The sequence below is a fragment of the Sceloporus occidentalis genome, unplaced genomic scaffold (assembly GCF_023333645.1).
Source record: "Sceloporus occidentalis isolate IW3139 unplaced genomic scaffold, rSceOcc1.0.p SCAF_6, whole genome shotgun sequence".
In the NCBI taxonomy this organism is placed as follows: Eukaryota; Metazoa; Chordata; class Lepidosauria; order Squamata; family Phrynosomatidae; genus Sceloporus; species Sceloporus occidentalis.
In genome coordinates, this window is record NW_028316986.1 from 17,251,763 (window position 1) to 17,267,744 (window position 15,982).

General features: G+C 39.3%; 1 protein-coding gene across 29 annotated transcripts in view; it reads left to right on the top strand.

The window, feature by feature from the left end:
* Window positions 1-15,982, top strand: part of NRXN1 (neurexin 1) — a 1,287,731-nt gene that overhangs the window by 643,059 nt on the left and 628,690 nt on the right. For all 29 annotated transcript variants that reach the window (XM_089528929.1, XM_089528930.1, XM_089528947.1 and 26 more), the window contains one exon: window positions 818-1,008. In XM_089528929.1, coding sequence (XP_089385055.1) covers window positions 818-1,008 — 191 coding nt within the window. The remainder of the gene's footprint in view (window positions 1-817; window positions 1,009-15,982) is intronic.

Consider the following 15,982-nt stretch of genomic DNA (forward strand, 5'->3'; position numbering starts at 1 on the left):
TTTTTTAAAAAAGGGGTGGATTTTCCAATGATTTCAAGGAGGGCAAAACTTCAGCTTAGTTTCTACACCAGATCTTAAGTAACTTTCTTTTTGGAATGCTTCTCAAAGAATCCTCAACCTCTCTGGAGGATCCTGGGAGTTGTAATCCAGAAAACTAAATTTCCTAAGAGTTGATCAAAAAAATATTGTTTGTTCATACCTGGATGACAGAAACAGAGTAAGTGAGGAAGGCTGAACGGAGTAGAGGCAAAGCCTCTTCCTTCTCTCGACAATATTAAACTAATATTAAATTATATGAAAACTGAATATATATCATTATATACCATGTGTGCACATTGATTAATCATTTTATATATGGGTCACCAGTTTACTACACCATAGGATATAATGGAACTTGAGTATCCATGGATTCCTGAAACTGAGCACCAGCAGATTCCAAGGACCCACTGTATATAGAGTTGGTGAGAGAGATCATCTCTACATATTGTGAATCTGGCAATGCTATTTTGGCAAAGATTCTCAAGAGCATGATTTTAATTATTCATGATCAGAAACAACTTAGAAACAAAATCTCTAAAGCCCCATCCGCCCCTATCTAAAAATGACACCAGAGAATGTGAGGCATTTTTGCTATGTTTTTGCCCCACTTCCACCAACATTTTAGTCCCAATATATACCTTTTTAAAACCAAAAAGTAAACCATCCCACCTCTGCTCTAAATAAAGCCTGGGTAAAAATTAAGAGCTAACTGTTTCATCGGTCTTTCTTGTTCAGTTTTTAAAAATAAATCTTGGCTACGTTTGTTCCCTATTTTCAGGTATTTACACTACGTGTTTGATCTGGGAAATGGTGCAAATCTTATTAAGGGCAGTTCCAATAAGCCCCTGAATGACAACCAGTGGCATAATGTGATGATATCGCGGGACACCAATAACCTCCATACAGTGAAGATTGACACAAAAATCACCACACAGAGCACAGCGGGAGCAAGAAACCTTGATCTCAAAAGTAAGTGACAATGCTCATTGCAGGAATAATAGTCCAAGAAGATAGACTGGCTCCTTAAAAGTAGATATGTCTTGCAGATCTCTAAAATATATATTCCACATTGAGCTGCCTTCAGTAGCACACAGTCTGTAAGCTTATATGAGTTCTATACAACAATCTTTGATGGGCTATCTATTAAGAGGGAAATGGATAACACATAATTAATAAATTCTGCTATGCACCCTCCAATGAAACTGATGTGAGCAAGGAAGAGTTTGATATTCTTTGGATCAGCTCTTTTTGCTGCAGGTAAAAGAAGCATAATTCTGTAGTGCTGCATCCAGTATTTGTTTCCAGTCCCTCATTTGTCAAAAAGACACATGTGTAAAGACAATCATAAGTATCCGTGGCTGCAGCATATTGTTTCTGGCAGTTATCTGCAAGGTAGCCTGTTCCTATTGTCTTTCTGAGAATTGCATTCCTTTGTACAGTGAACAAGCATTACCTGCATTTTAGAGAGGCTTTGGATACAACACCTGGCTAATACTTCAACTGCTGTGGTCAGTGATCATGGGATACATTTGAAGTAACTCAAATATTTGTATGGGCAAGAAAAAAAGCATTCAAGCTGAAAAGCTTGCAAAAAAGAACACATCTGTTCAAATGTTCAAATTCAAGATTGGTTCTAGCAGAGCAAGTCAGGGGCAAGTAATGACAGGCATTCCTCAGGAAAGCAACATTTCCATCCAGAAATGAAATCAAGAGTCCTACTCCCAGAATCCCTAAATCTCCAAATAAAGCATGGTGGAATTCTCAAGATAATGATCATATTGTTGTTTAGAAACAGCATTAAAAGCTTCTCAATCATCTATTGGTTCAAGAATAAATTGTGATTGATACAGCTCCCAGGAATGTAGCCATGCTATCTAGGGAAATGTTGTCCAAAAAATAACTTTCCAAAACTCTGGCCATACAGCTTGATCCCTCCCCCAGGACTTCTAAAGGTGGGGAAAGTTTGATCTATGGGCCACGAACAACCCTCAAGACCAAATTTTGTAAAATTAGTGAGTATTTACTCAAAATTTGTATGTTTTCTTTTCATCCTTACCTCCCATGCCCATTTGTTGCTTATTCAGGCATAACTACTTCCTCCCCCTTGGTTCATAGTCATAGGATTGGAAGAGACCACAATAGCCATCCAGTACAACCCCCTGCCATGCAGGAATACACAATCAAAACACTCCCAATACAGTAGATGGCTATCCAGCCTCTGTTTATAAGCCTCCAAAGGAGATTCCACCATGCCCCGAGGCAGCATGTTACACTGTTGAACAGCTCTCACTGAGTGTATCAGTGGAGTTAAAGAAAGAAATTTCCTCTGAGTTGCTAAGTAGGGTTGCCACATCAGGGCTATCCCAGGCCCAGAAATTTCAGGGCCAACATCTCAGACTATTTTAATAATTAATAATTTGTTTTATTTATATACCGCTATTCCAAAGATCATAGCGGTGAACAGCAAGTAAGCTAATTAGCAAGTAAGCTAATTTTACTTACTTACGTACTTACTGTACATGCTGCTTTATATGAGTGGTTTACTATTGTTAATTTTCCTTGTCCTCAAGCTTACGAAAAAAACAGAGTGCAGGAGGAGGGATTAAGTCAGCAGATGCTAGCTGCTCTTTGCTCCCTCTACAGGGTGCAGGAAAGGCAGTTGGTATGGAGGAAGGACTTTTAAGGACAGCACCTTGTAATGTCTCAGGAGGTGGTCCCTGGGTAGGGTTGCAGGCTGGGGGGAGCCTGGAAAATCCCAGATTGATGAGATTAAAAACTGTCCCAGCCAGCTGGGACAGTTGAAGCAGTAAATCCTAGATTTTTTCCTTCATCACAGGACAATAGGTAGGTTAAAATGTAACGGTGGCAAAGAAGTAAGAAATTATGCCAGAAGACTGGAACTTTCAGAAGCCTCATCCTGTCCTGCAGGCTCTGGTTGCTACTGCACAGGCATAGTGTTGCCACCTTATTCTTCCATTCCCTCCCAACTTGTCACACAAGGTGGAGAAATTGGGTGGAAGGGACTTTTGCTTCAGTAAGTCATAAAAACTGAAACAGACTTGTCTGTCCCTAGCTTTTCTCCCAATATTAGCCAGTATTACTCATCAAAGGGAATGGCACTAATATATGATTAGCTATTCTATGGTTGGTGTCCTGTTTCAGGGTGGCCAGTGCCCAAGAGAATATATACTTAGCTTGAGAAACTAACAAAGGAAGAATCAAAGCAGGAAAATAGAGAGAGGAACAAGAAGAAGAAATGAGTTGTCAAAGCAATCCAGGGTCTAGGCACAAGAGGCAAATATACACAAGATCAAAAGCAGTCAGAGAGCAACCAAAGAGAAGAGCCCATAAAGAAAGCCAAGATTCAAGAGTGGGAAGCAGGCCCAAGCCCAAAAACAAATATAGTGAGCTACTGTTCTACAGCAGACACAGTCTTGGTTGTGCTAATTTATAGTCAGCTGTAACTTGACACATTTTATTCATTTATTTCAATTTTATGCCACCTTTCTCCCAAAAAATGACCTAAGGCATCTCACAAGATAAAAATATAGTGCACCCTCACCTTATGCAAAGGATCCATTGTGTAAGGCAAATTTCGCCTATAATCAAGCCCCATTCATTTGAATGGGCTGTGCCCCCACAGTGCATGCCATGGCGTATGCTATGGGCACGCACCCCATTCACCATATTGGGGCTCGCCATCCACGTGACTTTAAGTCTGCATATGATAAGCCCACATATGGTTCAGGTGCGCTGTACTTTAAAAACATTTTAAAAAAACAATTAAAATACCCTAGTTAAAATAATATAAAATTAAGGCCCAATACAGATGGGCAATAAGCGTCATCCTGGAGCCAATTTAAGGGCTCGGGAGAGCAGAGCCCTATGGTGCTTTCCCAGCAACATTTTGGTGCATGGGCCTTCAGACGTGCATTGTGCACCCCATCCAAATGGCGCAGTGCACAACTGACATCACCGCACTGCTCCAGGGCGCTAATGGCACCTTGGCAGCAGCAGAAACAGGAGCCATGTTTCACATCTCCTTTTTCTGAGTGTATCTATCCGCCCCTTTACCCTCATCTGACCAGCCCCTAAGATTAAAAACATACAAAAGCTTAAAAATACCATAATCCCAAAATTGAGTCATGGCAGTTAAAACAGTATCAAACTGCATTATTTCTGCAGTACAGATTTAGGCCCTAACTATCCAGAGCATATAGATGCTTAGCGATAGTCCTGACAGAACTTTTTTCTTACACAGAGGTGAAGGACACCAGGTTTTTTTAATGGACTTTTTTTCTTAGCATGCTACTGATAGGGTAAAAACCAGCAACATCAAATATGTTATCCTTCCATGTATAGCCATCCCTAAGCTTTGTGGTTTGTTTTTTTTTAAAACAAACCAGCTTTTCAACTAAAGAGCTGACCTTGGCACTTTGTTTCAGCTTTATCTAAGATTCCTTATATTATTTTGTATCATGTAAATTGTCACTGTGATCAGAAACGTGACTCTAAAAATAGTATCCCCACATCTTAAGTTTCTGTGTCAGAAAATATTAATTGCTAGGGATTCAAGCTGCGTTCAGCTGTGCTTTGTACTTCCTGGCCAATTATAAACAGCAGCACTTTTGGATGCTCCCAGCCAGAATTTAAATGTTCACACTAGTGCACATGCATTTGGTTAAATGCCTTTTATACCTTTAATGTAGTGTTGTTGTTAACCATCACTAACACCACCTATAGACCATGATCCTACATGGGGTAGAGCCACACTGCAGATTTAAAGCAGTTTGACACCACTTTAACTGCTATGACTCTATCCTACAAGATCCTGGGATCTGAAGTTTGGTGAGGCTGAATACTTCACCAAAGTACAAATCCCTTTCTTAATGGTAAAGTGATATTTTAAATTACTGTGATACTAGAAATTTGGAAACTAGAGGAAAATTTCACTTGGTTGGTAGAATTCCTATGGGGGGATGATTTCTTCATTTTGACCTCATGTCGCTGCCTACCTTCAGGTTAGCCACAAGCAGATTCATCGCTCAGATCTAACTTGATGATGCACACAATGACCAGCATCCTATTTGCGGCATACATAAGTATAAGTCCCATGTACCTCTGCATATTTCCCTTTTTGCTCATTATGGAAGTTAGTATTCTCTTTCTCCCCCTCCAATGACCAAAGCCCCCACCTAACCCCCTATTTTGCTTTGCTAGCCCTATTTCCACAGCCAGTGGCAAAGAGAAAAGGGAATCAGAGAAACATATGGCCATGCCCTCATAGCCAGATGATGCGTACATCTCAGTGAATGATGTCATCATCTGCATTCTGCATCAAGGTATGGCAACATAGCCAGGCACTTCTCCAGTTCTCCCTCTTCTCCACAAGCTTTTAAATGGTTGTTGAGGGGATAGAGTATCTAAACCAGTGATGGTGAACCTTTTAGAGACCGAGTGCCCAAACTGCAACCCAAAACCCATTTATTTATCGTGTGCCATAGGTTCACCATCACTAGTCTAAACACTGAATGGAAGCAAAAACTGAGATAACAGACATAGCACCATTCCACCCATGAAACTTTTACATTACACAACTCAGTATAGGATCTGGACTAGTGTCAGATCTCCCATTTCACATATTTATGCACAGCTCTTGATCATGATCTGAATCCAGTTTGTAGTCTCAACTAGAACAGACCCATTGAATCAAAGCATTGACAAAAGTATAGTGCATCCACCATTCAATCATTTATTCAGTGGGTCTATTCGAGTTGGGGCCAACCACTTCAGGCCACCCTCTCACCTTAATATCAGGTGTTATTGTGTGTGTGTGTGTGTGTGTGTGTGTGTGTGTGTGTGTATTTGGTTCTGGCATTGTGGAAAATGCAATAAAAAAAACATCCCTAGATGGCATTCCACCTCAGTCTTACCCTTCTTTGAAGGCAAGCTGCAGAAAGGCTCTCTATGACTTGAAGGCTGGTCACTCACCTTAATGCAATTTTGTTCAGCCAACTGTTATCCCTGTGGTTCTTTTCATTTATGAGCATTACACCTAATTTTAAAGAGGCCATGCTTAATAAAAGCACTAGAGGGCACTATTATGTCACAAAATATAATTCCTGGCACAGGCTCAGGGAAAGTGGAGGGATCCCTGCATTTGAAATAGATGGAAATATCCAGCCTAGTTCCTTTGTTTCCCTTGCATTTTAAATTTCATAATAATAACACTTCCATGCAAAATCACATTCTTTCCCACAGGGTTTCTAACTTTGGGGATTCAAATGGAAGCACTAAAACAAACCTATCAACATTTTTAAAACCAAGGAGTTAAATTGTGAAGACTTGTAGCAATCTTCTCTTCTGAATGGCCACAAGGGAGACAGATTTAGGGGCTAAAGTTATGTGTCATTCAACATTAAGACCTTTGCCGGGAGGGTATTCCTTTCTCCTATTATATTTTGATATTGGAGATGGAGGGGATCATTGTGGCCCAGTCCTCTCCTATTTCCGTTTCTGTCCAGCTTGCCTTGTGCCCATGCAAGAAGATATTTTGCAATTTTTTTTTTGTTTTAACCTTTTATCTAGGTATATTTATTTAATTAATTTATATCCAGTCTTTCTCCAAGGTGGCTCACAATACTTTAAAAACATCAATAACACAGAATAATGTTTTTTTTAAAAAAAAATCATATTAAAACATATTAAGTTAAAGTACATTAATTGAGAGCCCACATGGTGCAATGGTTTAAGTGTTTGACTGGGACTCTAGGAGACCAGGGTTTGAATCCCTGCTCGGTCATGGAAACCCACTGGGTAATCTTGGGCACGTCACACACTCTCAGTCTCAGAGGAAGGTAAAGGCAAACCCCCTCTGAACAAACCCTACCAAGAAAATCTCATGATAGGGTTGTTTTAATTTCGCCATAAGTCAGAAATAACTTGAAAGCACACAAAAAACCCAATTTAAAGCAATTTTTAAAAGCCTGTTAAAATATAATAATGATTATGATAAAAATACAGTATTGAAACATATTAATTTAAAACAAGTTTTTAAACAGCTGTTAAATGATGATGATGAAAAATGCAATGTAGCATAAAGGTAATGGTAAAGGTTTACTCTTGACATGAATGTCTAGTCATAACCAAATGCAGAGGGTGGTGCTCATTTCTGTTACTAAACCAAAGAGCCAGTGTTGTCTGAAGATGACCCCGTGATCATGTGGTCACAAAACGCTGTTACCTTCCCACTGAAGTGCCTGTATTTGCATGTTTTCAAAATAACAAATCTCAGGATTCCATAGGATGGAGTTGTGACAGATAAAGCAGTGTCAAGCTGCATTAATTCTGCAGTGCAGCAGCAGTCTGGGACATCCTATCCATACGTGTCCACTTTTAAAAAAGAATCCTTTTATTGCTCTTGACATATTGTCATGCTCTTTTAGGGCTGAGAGAATTTTGATAAGAAGAAGGTGAGAAAAGGAAAGGTGTTTTCCTTAAACCAGAATGGGATTACGTAAGGGAAAATGTTGAGAAGGAAGTGGATAGATTGAATAGCTGGAATATCTGTTAAGGAAAAGCCTCAGAGTTTGGGGAGAATTGCAGCTGAGTAGGGGAAAGAGTTGAATATGGAAGCCCTCCATAGCCACAGATTTTTTTATCCACATATTCAAGCATCCAGAGTTTGAAAATATTATATATATATATATATATATATATATAGAGAGAGAGAGAGAGAGAGAGAGAGAGCAAACTTGATTTTGCTATTTTATACAAGAGACACCATCAGCATGCCACTGTATTTAATGGAACTTGATATTGGTATCTACAGAGGGTCCTGGAATCAAAACCCAGCAGATACCAAAGGTCCACTGTATAGAGAAAGGAAAAAGCTCAAAGATGGTACAATTGTGATGGCAAAGGGGAAAAAGCCAGAGGGTATGGATGGAGTTCAGGAATAGCTGGGAAGGTTTGCTTCTCCTTTTCTATAGGAAACAGACAAATGCCCAGACATGTGGAATCATCACTTTTGAGTACTGCATAAATGTCTGTGGAGATAATCAAGAATGCTTGCTTACCCCCATTTATCACTTATTTGCCTTATTACCTTCTTCGCAATGATATGCTTCAGATATAATTCTGAATTATGTCTGAGCATTATATGAATGAGAATCAGCTTTGTATCTGTCCATCTCATCAAATGTAGCTACAAGGAAGAGATGAGAAGATTTTGTTTCTATTTTCTTTTAACCTTTATTTAGTGTCCCTTCTCAACTCTGTTCGTAACTACAGGCTCACATATCCCTACCACAAGCTAACTTCATATGCCACAATAGGTTTGCTTATTTTCAGTAAACAACAGTTTGTCCAAGTTCTGTTAAAACACTAAACTATAGTTAGTTGAAAATGGAAGCATAAGGTTGCATTCTCCTTGTGATCATATTAGTGAAGAAAAGAGTTCACAAGAGTTAAGGTCAACCAATGCTCTATTGAATAGCCAAATTATTTTATTGCCAGTTCTACAGTGCTGCAAATAACCAGGCTTTTTAAAAAAAATCTTATGTCAACAATATTTATTAGAAGCATTCCTGTGTATCTTGTTCAAGTTATAGTCCATGGGGAAATTGACAGTAGTGATGTGACCTGAGACCCGTTGGAAGTCAATATGCAGATCAGGGATAGAAAGAATATTTGGAAAATGGTTTTTAACAGTTTCTCAAGTATTGGGAAACCTTGAGAAGAATAATCCTGGACAAACAATAATCTTTGTAGTTTGGAACTTAATTCTGTATAAAATTTGCATCAGGTATTTCTGATTAGAAAACACCATTTTCTGCATAGAAAATAGTATTTATTTTCTGTGTTTTACTGAAAGATACAATGTGTGAATTTTGCACAGAACAACACTGCTACTACAGCATCAGTTTTTGCAGGAAAGAAGCATTTTCTTCAGAGGAAAAAAACATTTCTGCATATAAATATTATTTTCAGCAAAGAAAATGCTGTTTGCTGCATAGAAAATTTTGTTTTCTGCAAAACAGTATTTGAAAACTGTCTGATTTTCAAGGCTTTCTTACACTGGGGGGAAAATGCTAAAAATTACTCATGCCTTCCTTTGAGAATGAAATTTGCAAAGAAGTGCATCCCTATTCCTCAGAGATTAATTTGCAAGTGATTTCATTTACATAGTGTAATGCACAGGTGATGGGTAGTAGAACATTGGTAGATATTCTTTGAGGAACAATTTTTGCAAGTTTATTCCATTTTACCCAGCTGTCCTTTACTATGTTTGCCACTGATTATAAAAGAACAAAATGTCTTTTGCTTTTCCCTTGTGTCATGCAAAGAGGATGAGCTAGCCTGACTGATTTACTGAAGGAGCTGCCTGTTTCTGCAGGTGGAAACTGAACCGCAAATGATTTCAATTTTCCATTAGATTAGCTCTTATTGTTTTATATAAGGCACCCCTTATTAATTTTTACCACTCTATGAGCATGTGTGTTTTCTCCTGCCAAGGTCAATAGAGATGGCTTTTGCATGTTAGGAAGACTGAAAAGTTCTCTTTCAAAGGACAGAGCAAAATCTGAAGTGCCCAGAAAATTAACATTAGGCCAGATGAAAACACAGTTATTTTGTATTGTGTCCAAATCAGTGTGCAGTAGTTAATTCCAGCAACCTTGCCAAAGGGTGATGAATTTAACACATAGCAACAGTATTCTCTTACCAAGGCATAATTTTAATTACTGCTATGTCTCCTTGGCAAAAGCAAATCCCCTCTGAATAAACTTGCCAAGAAAACTCCATGATAAGTTCTCCTTAAGGTCACCATAAGTCAGAAACAACTTGATGGCATATAACTCCTTTACAAGTATAATGTCAGCCTCCATATGTCTTCTCCATAGTCTTTTACCTTTTCTCTAAGGCTGCATCTGCACTGCACAAATAAACCAGTTTCACACCACTTTAACCCCCATGGAACAATGCTAGGGAATTCTGGAAATTGTAGTTTGTTGGGGCATCAGAGCTCTCTAACAGAGAAGGCTCTATGTTTCATAAAACTACAGTTCCCAGAATTCCATAGCATTGAGCCATAGCAGTTGAAGTTGTGACAAAGTAGAGTATTTCTCCAGTGCAGGTGAAACTGAAGAATGCAGGAAATCAGTGGGTATGTCAAGTCGAAGGCTTTCATGGCTGGCATCCATAGTTTTTTGTGGGTTTTTAGGGCTATGTGGCCATGTTCTAGTAGATCCATGGATCTACTTTAGTTGGGACTACCAATAGGATTGAGGGTTATGGCTGCAACAAAGGACATACCCACTGTTTTTTTGTGGGGTTTTCAGGCCATGTGGCCATGTTCTAGAAGATTTTCTTCCTGACGTTTTGCCAGCATCTGTGGCTGGCATCTTCAGAGAATGCTTGCCTGGAAAAAGTGGGTATATATATGCAAACCACTCCCACATTCCCAGGCTCACACAGTGTGTGTGTGTGTGTGTGTGTGTGTGTGTGTGTGTATGTGTATATATATATATATATATATATATATATATATACCCACTTTTTCCAGGCAAGCATTCTCTGAAGATGCCAGCCACAGATGCTGGCAAAACGTCAGGAAGAAAATCTTCTAGAACATGGCCACATGGCCTGAAAACCCCACAAAAAAACAGTGGGTATGTCCTTTGTTGCAGCCATAACCCTCGATCCTATTGATAGTCCCAACTAAAGTAGATCCATGGAACAGGTGTTTGAATGGTGAATCAATATTTGTATAAATCCTATTCATTCATTTGATCTATTCTATTTGGTTTTGTTATTTGTGAGATGTATAGTGATGGGTGACTTCAACTATGCTGATATTTGCTGGAAGTCAAACTCAGCCAAATCCTCAAGGTCTAGCAAATTCCTCACTTGCCTCGAAAACAATTTCATTGTCCAAAAGGTGGAAGAGGCAACAAGGGGGTCAGCTGTTTTAGATCTGATCCTAACCAACAAGGATGACTTGGTTAATGGGGTGAAAGTGGTGGGATCATTAGGTGGAAGTGACCATGTTCTCCTAGAGTTTGTTATACAGTGGAAAGGAGAAGCCAGGCATAGTCAAACATGCATTCTAGACTTTAGCAGAGTGGATTTCAGTAAACTTAGAGAAGTATTGAGGGTGATCCTATTTTCAGAAATACTAAAAGAGAAGGGAGTTTAGGATGGATAGGAGTTTTTCAAAGAGAGATACAGAAGGCACAATTTCAAACAGTTCCAGTGAGAAAGAAAAATGGGAGATGTCTCAAGAAACCAGGATGGATGACTAAGGAACTTTCAACTGAGCTAAGTTTGAAATGGAACATGTATAAGAAATGGAAAAAGGGGGAAATCACAAAAAAGGAATTCAAAGAAATAGCAGGCATGTGTAGGGATAAAGTCAGAAAAGCTAAAGCACAGAATTAACTCAGGCTTTCTAGAGAGGTTAAAAACAATAAAAAGGCCTTTTTTGGATATATCTGCAGCAAAAGGAAGAAGGAGGAAGTGGTAGGGCCACTGCATGAAGAAGATGACAAAATGCTAACAGGGGACAGAGAAAATGCAGAATTACTCAACACCTCCTTTGCCTCAGTCTTCTCAGAAAAGGCAAAGGGAGCTCAACCTGAGGATAATGGAGCAGAGGACAGAATAGGTGAATTTCAGCACAGAATAAGTAAAGAGATAGTAGAGGAATACCTTGTTAATCTAAATGAATTTAAGTCTCCAGGATCAGATGAACTACATCCAAGAGTATTAAAAGAAGTGGCAAATGTAATATCGGAGCCATTGGCAATAATCTTTGAAAACTCCTGGAGAACTGGAGAGGTCCCAGCAGATTGGAGGAAGACAAATGTTGTCCCCATCTTCAAAAAGGGGAAAAAAAGAGGATCCCAACAATTATCGTCCAGTTAGTCTGACATCTATACCAGGAAAGATTCTGGAGCAGATCATTAAACAGAGAGTCTGTTAACATCTAGAAGGCAATGCCATAATCACAAAAAGTCAACATGGGTTTCAGAGAAACAAGTCATGCCAGACAAATCTGATCTCTTTCTTTGATAAAATTACCAGCTTGTTAGATGAAGGGAATGCTGTGGATATAGTATATCTTGATTTCAGTAAGGCCTTTGACAAGGTTTCCCATGACATTCTTGCAAACAAGCTTGTAAAATGTGGGCTAGACAAAGTAACTGTTACATGGATTTGTAACTGGTTGACTGACTGAAGCCAAAGGGTGCTCAACAATGGCTCCTTTTCATCCTGGAGAGAATTGACCAGTGGGGTCTCACAGGGCTCTGTCCTGGGGTCAGTGCTATTCAACATCTTTATGAATGACTTGGATGACAGAATTGGGGGCATACTTATCATATTTGCAGATGACACCAAATTAAGAGGAATAACTAATAGTCCAGAGGACAGGATCAAAATTCAAAATGACCTGAATAGACTAGAAAGCTGGGCCAAAGCTAACAAAATGAAATTCAACATGGAGAAATGTAAGATACTGCACTTAGGGCAGTAAAATAAAATGCACAGATATAGGATGGGGGACACTTGGCTGAATGAAAATACATGTGAAAGGGTTCTGGGAGTCGAAGTAGACCACAAGTTGAATATGAGTCAACAGTGTGATGCAGCAGCTAAAAAGGCCAATGCAATTTTAGGCTGCATCAATAAAAGTATAGTGTCTTGATCAAGAGAAGTAATAGTGCCACTGTATTCTGCTCTGGTCAGGCCCAACCTGGAATATTGTGTCCAGTTCTGGGCACCACAATTCAAAAAGGACATTGAGAAACTGGAGTGTGTCCAAGGGAGGGCGACTAAAATGAAAACCATGTCCTATGAGGAATGACTTAGGGAGCTGGGGATGTTTAGCCTGGGGAAAAGAAGGTTAAGAGGTGATATGATAGCCCTATTTAAATATTTGAAGGGATGTCGTATTCAGGAGGGAGCAAGCTTGTTTTCTGCTGCTCCAGAGAACAGGACCCAGGACAATGGATGCAAGCTACATGAAAAGAGATTCCACCTCAACATTAGGAGGAACTTCCTGACAGTAAGGGCTATTCGACAGTGGAACAAACTCCCTCGGAGTGTAGTGGAGTCTCCTTCTTTGGAGGTCTTTAAGCAGAGGCTGGATGGCCATCTGTCGGGTATGCTTTGATTGAGATTTCTTGCATGGCAGGGGGTTGGACTGGATGGCCCTTGTGGTCTCTTCCAACTCTACGATTCTATGATTCTATGAACATGATTAAAACCACATTCACCTACACAAATGTTCTGTGACTGAATGTGTGAAGAAGGGATTTGAAATTCTGTGCATTTACTAAACCTACTGGATGAATAAAACATTGGCACTTAAATGCTGGATCTGCAAATTCCTCTTTTGAAATTACTGATTACAGCAGATTACTGAGTCTGACCCAGCCAACCATCTTAATAGGCCAGAGGAGTTGGGAGGCGGGTGGGAAGTGTGCGGCAGCTGTTGTACTAAATGGCCAGGAACAGGGCTGGCCATCTGTGTGTCTGTAAAGACTTATGGAAAATCAGGACTTCTATGCCAAAGTGAACAGAAGCAAGTAGCAGAATGAAGGCATAAACTGCCAGGGTGCAAGTATGCTGTGACAGAGCAAGGGGAACGTAGGGGGAAAGGCAAAGCATCAACACTGGATTGTAAAAAAATTGAATATTAAATTTAATAGAATTATAAAATGTTAGAGATGCTACTGAGGAAATTTTCATCAATAGAATGGCCACCATATGCCCAATATCTCAAGATTCTGTCTCCAGTGCTTATTAAAACAAGTAGAGTTTGAACACACTGGGGAAAGAGTCTTCCCAGCAGTAGACCCAAATCTGTGCAATTCCCTTCCAAATTGCCTACAGCTTGCTCATTGAATTCTGGCATTTAGGTGACCTGTATAATCCTTCAAGGTTGCCATTTGGATTCTTCCCATATATCAGCCAAATAACTTCATAAGATATTTCAGAGCGTCTGTTCTGATGTGGATTCCTGTCATTAGTTTCTTACTATTTATTATTAGTTTCTCACTTCTGTGCTTCGGGAGGGTACAGATTTTAAAAAAGAAAAAAAATGCTTAACTTGTTTTTATGTATTCATTTACAGTCAGCTCTCCACATTTGCAGCTTTGACTTTTGTGGATTTGATTATTCATAGATTTTATTAATATGTTCTCTCTAGGAATCTCTAGGTCCTCCAGTGAAACTTTATGGTCAACCTCATAGAATCATAGAAACCTCTGCAAGATGTTGTGCTGAAGGACCTAGAGACTCGTAGAGAGAATCATAGAGTTGGAAAAGACCACAAGGTCCATCCAGTCCAAACCCCTGCCATGCAGGAACTTGCAATCAAAGCACCCCTGACAGATGGCCATCCAGTCTCTGCTTAAAAACCTCAAAAGAAGGAGACTTCACCACACTCTGGTGGATTGTGTTCCACAATCGAGCTGCTCTTACTGTCAGGAAATTCTTCCTAATGTTTAGGTGGAATCTCTTTTCCTGTAGCTTGCATCCATTGTTCCGGGTTCTATTCTCTGGAACAGCAGAAAACAAGCTTGCTCCCTCCTCAATGTGGCACCCCTTTAAACAGGGCTATCATATAATCTCTTAACTGCCTCTTCTCCAGGCTAAACATACCTAGCTCCCTAAGTCTTTCTTCATAAGGCATGGTTTCCAGATGCTTCACCATTTTTATGGCTCTCCTCTGGACACTGTCAACATCCTTTTTGAATTGTGGTGCCCAGAACTGGACACAGTATTCCAGGTGAGGCCTGACCAAGGCAGAATACAGTGGCACTATTATATCCCTTGCTATACCTTCAGAATACTTTTCTAGGCATTTGTAGGTCATCCAGCACATTTCTATGGTCAAATTCCAGCAGATGTTGACTACAGAGTTGCACTGGAAAGTCAAGAGATTCCTAAAGCAAGTCCATTGGGTAAAAAAAATGTTGTCTTTATTTTTGGTTTTTCCACTTCAATTGGGGGGGGGGGGGGGGGGCTGTGTCCTTAATGCCAGTTAATGCATAGGCCTCATTGTATAGTATTCTTAACAGAGATGTGGAGAAAGGGGCATTTTTTTAAAAAAAATACAGCTCCTACAATCCCCCAGTCAGCATAGTTACTGAGACTCTGGGAGGAGTTGTCCAAAAATATTTGTTCTGTGCTTTCACAAGAATATTATAAACACACAAATACAAGTACAATTGACCCTTCTTATACACAGATTTCTTATACATGGATTCAAGCATTTACGGTTTAAAAATATTTTTAAAAAAGTATAAATTTCAAATATCAAACCTTGATTTTCCATTTTTTATAAGGGACACCATTTTGCTATGTCATTATATTTAATGGGACTTGAGCATCCATGGATTTTGTTGTCCAAGAGGGATCTTGGAACCAAAACCCAGGATATAACAAGGGTCCACTGTATACAGTTTTCAGAGTCTTATGCATATTTTAAACAAAGGTTTCTTTATTGTCCTAATCAGTGTGATGAACGTGTGTGTGTGTGTGTGTGTTTTAGAAGATAGTACTGTCCCAGTAAATTTATTTCGGTGAGATGAAATCGTGAATAAGTCAGCTTTTTCTGGGATTTAGATGAAGAGAAAGGCTTCTGAAGTAATAATTGGTCTCACAGACTGTTCCCCTTTCTGCACTTATTAGAGAAGATTCACATAAAGAATTGGAAAATCTCAAATTTAAACTGCCAGAGAGTGGCACAATAGAACTGGGGAAAACAAGCAGAACCAAATATAAGCAATATAAATATTATAAAGAAGCTTTCCAATTGTTGTTTTCCTGTTGGGCCTTGACAGATGCTACTGCATAGGTGAAATTTCTTTAATCATGTAGCAAGAAAAACAACGGGTCTTTATATTTCTCTCCAATAAACCAGAATATTGGTTGT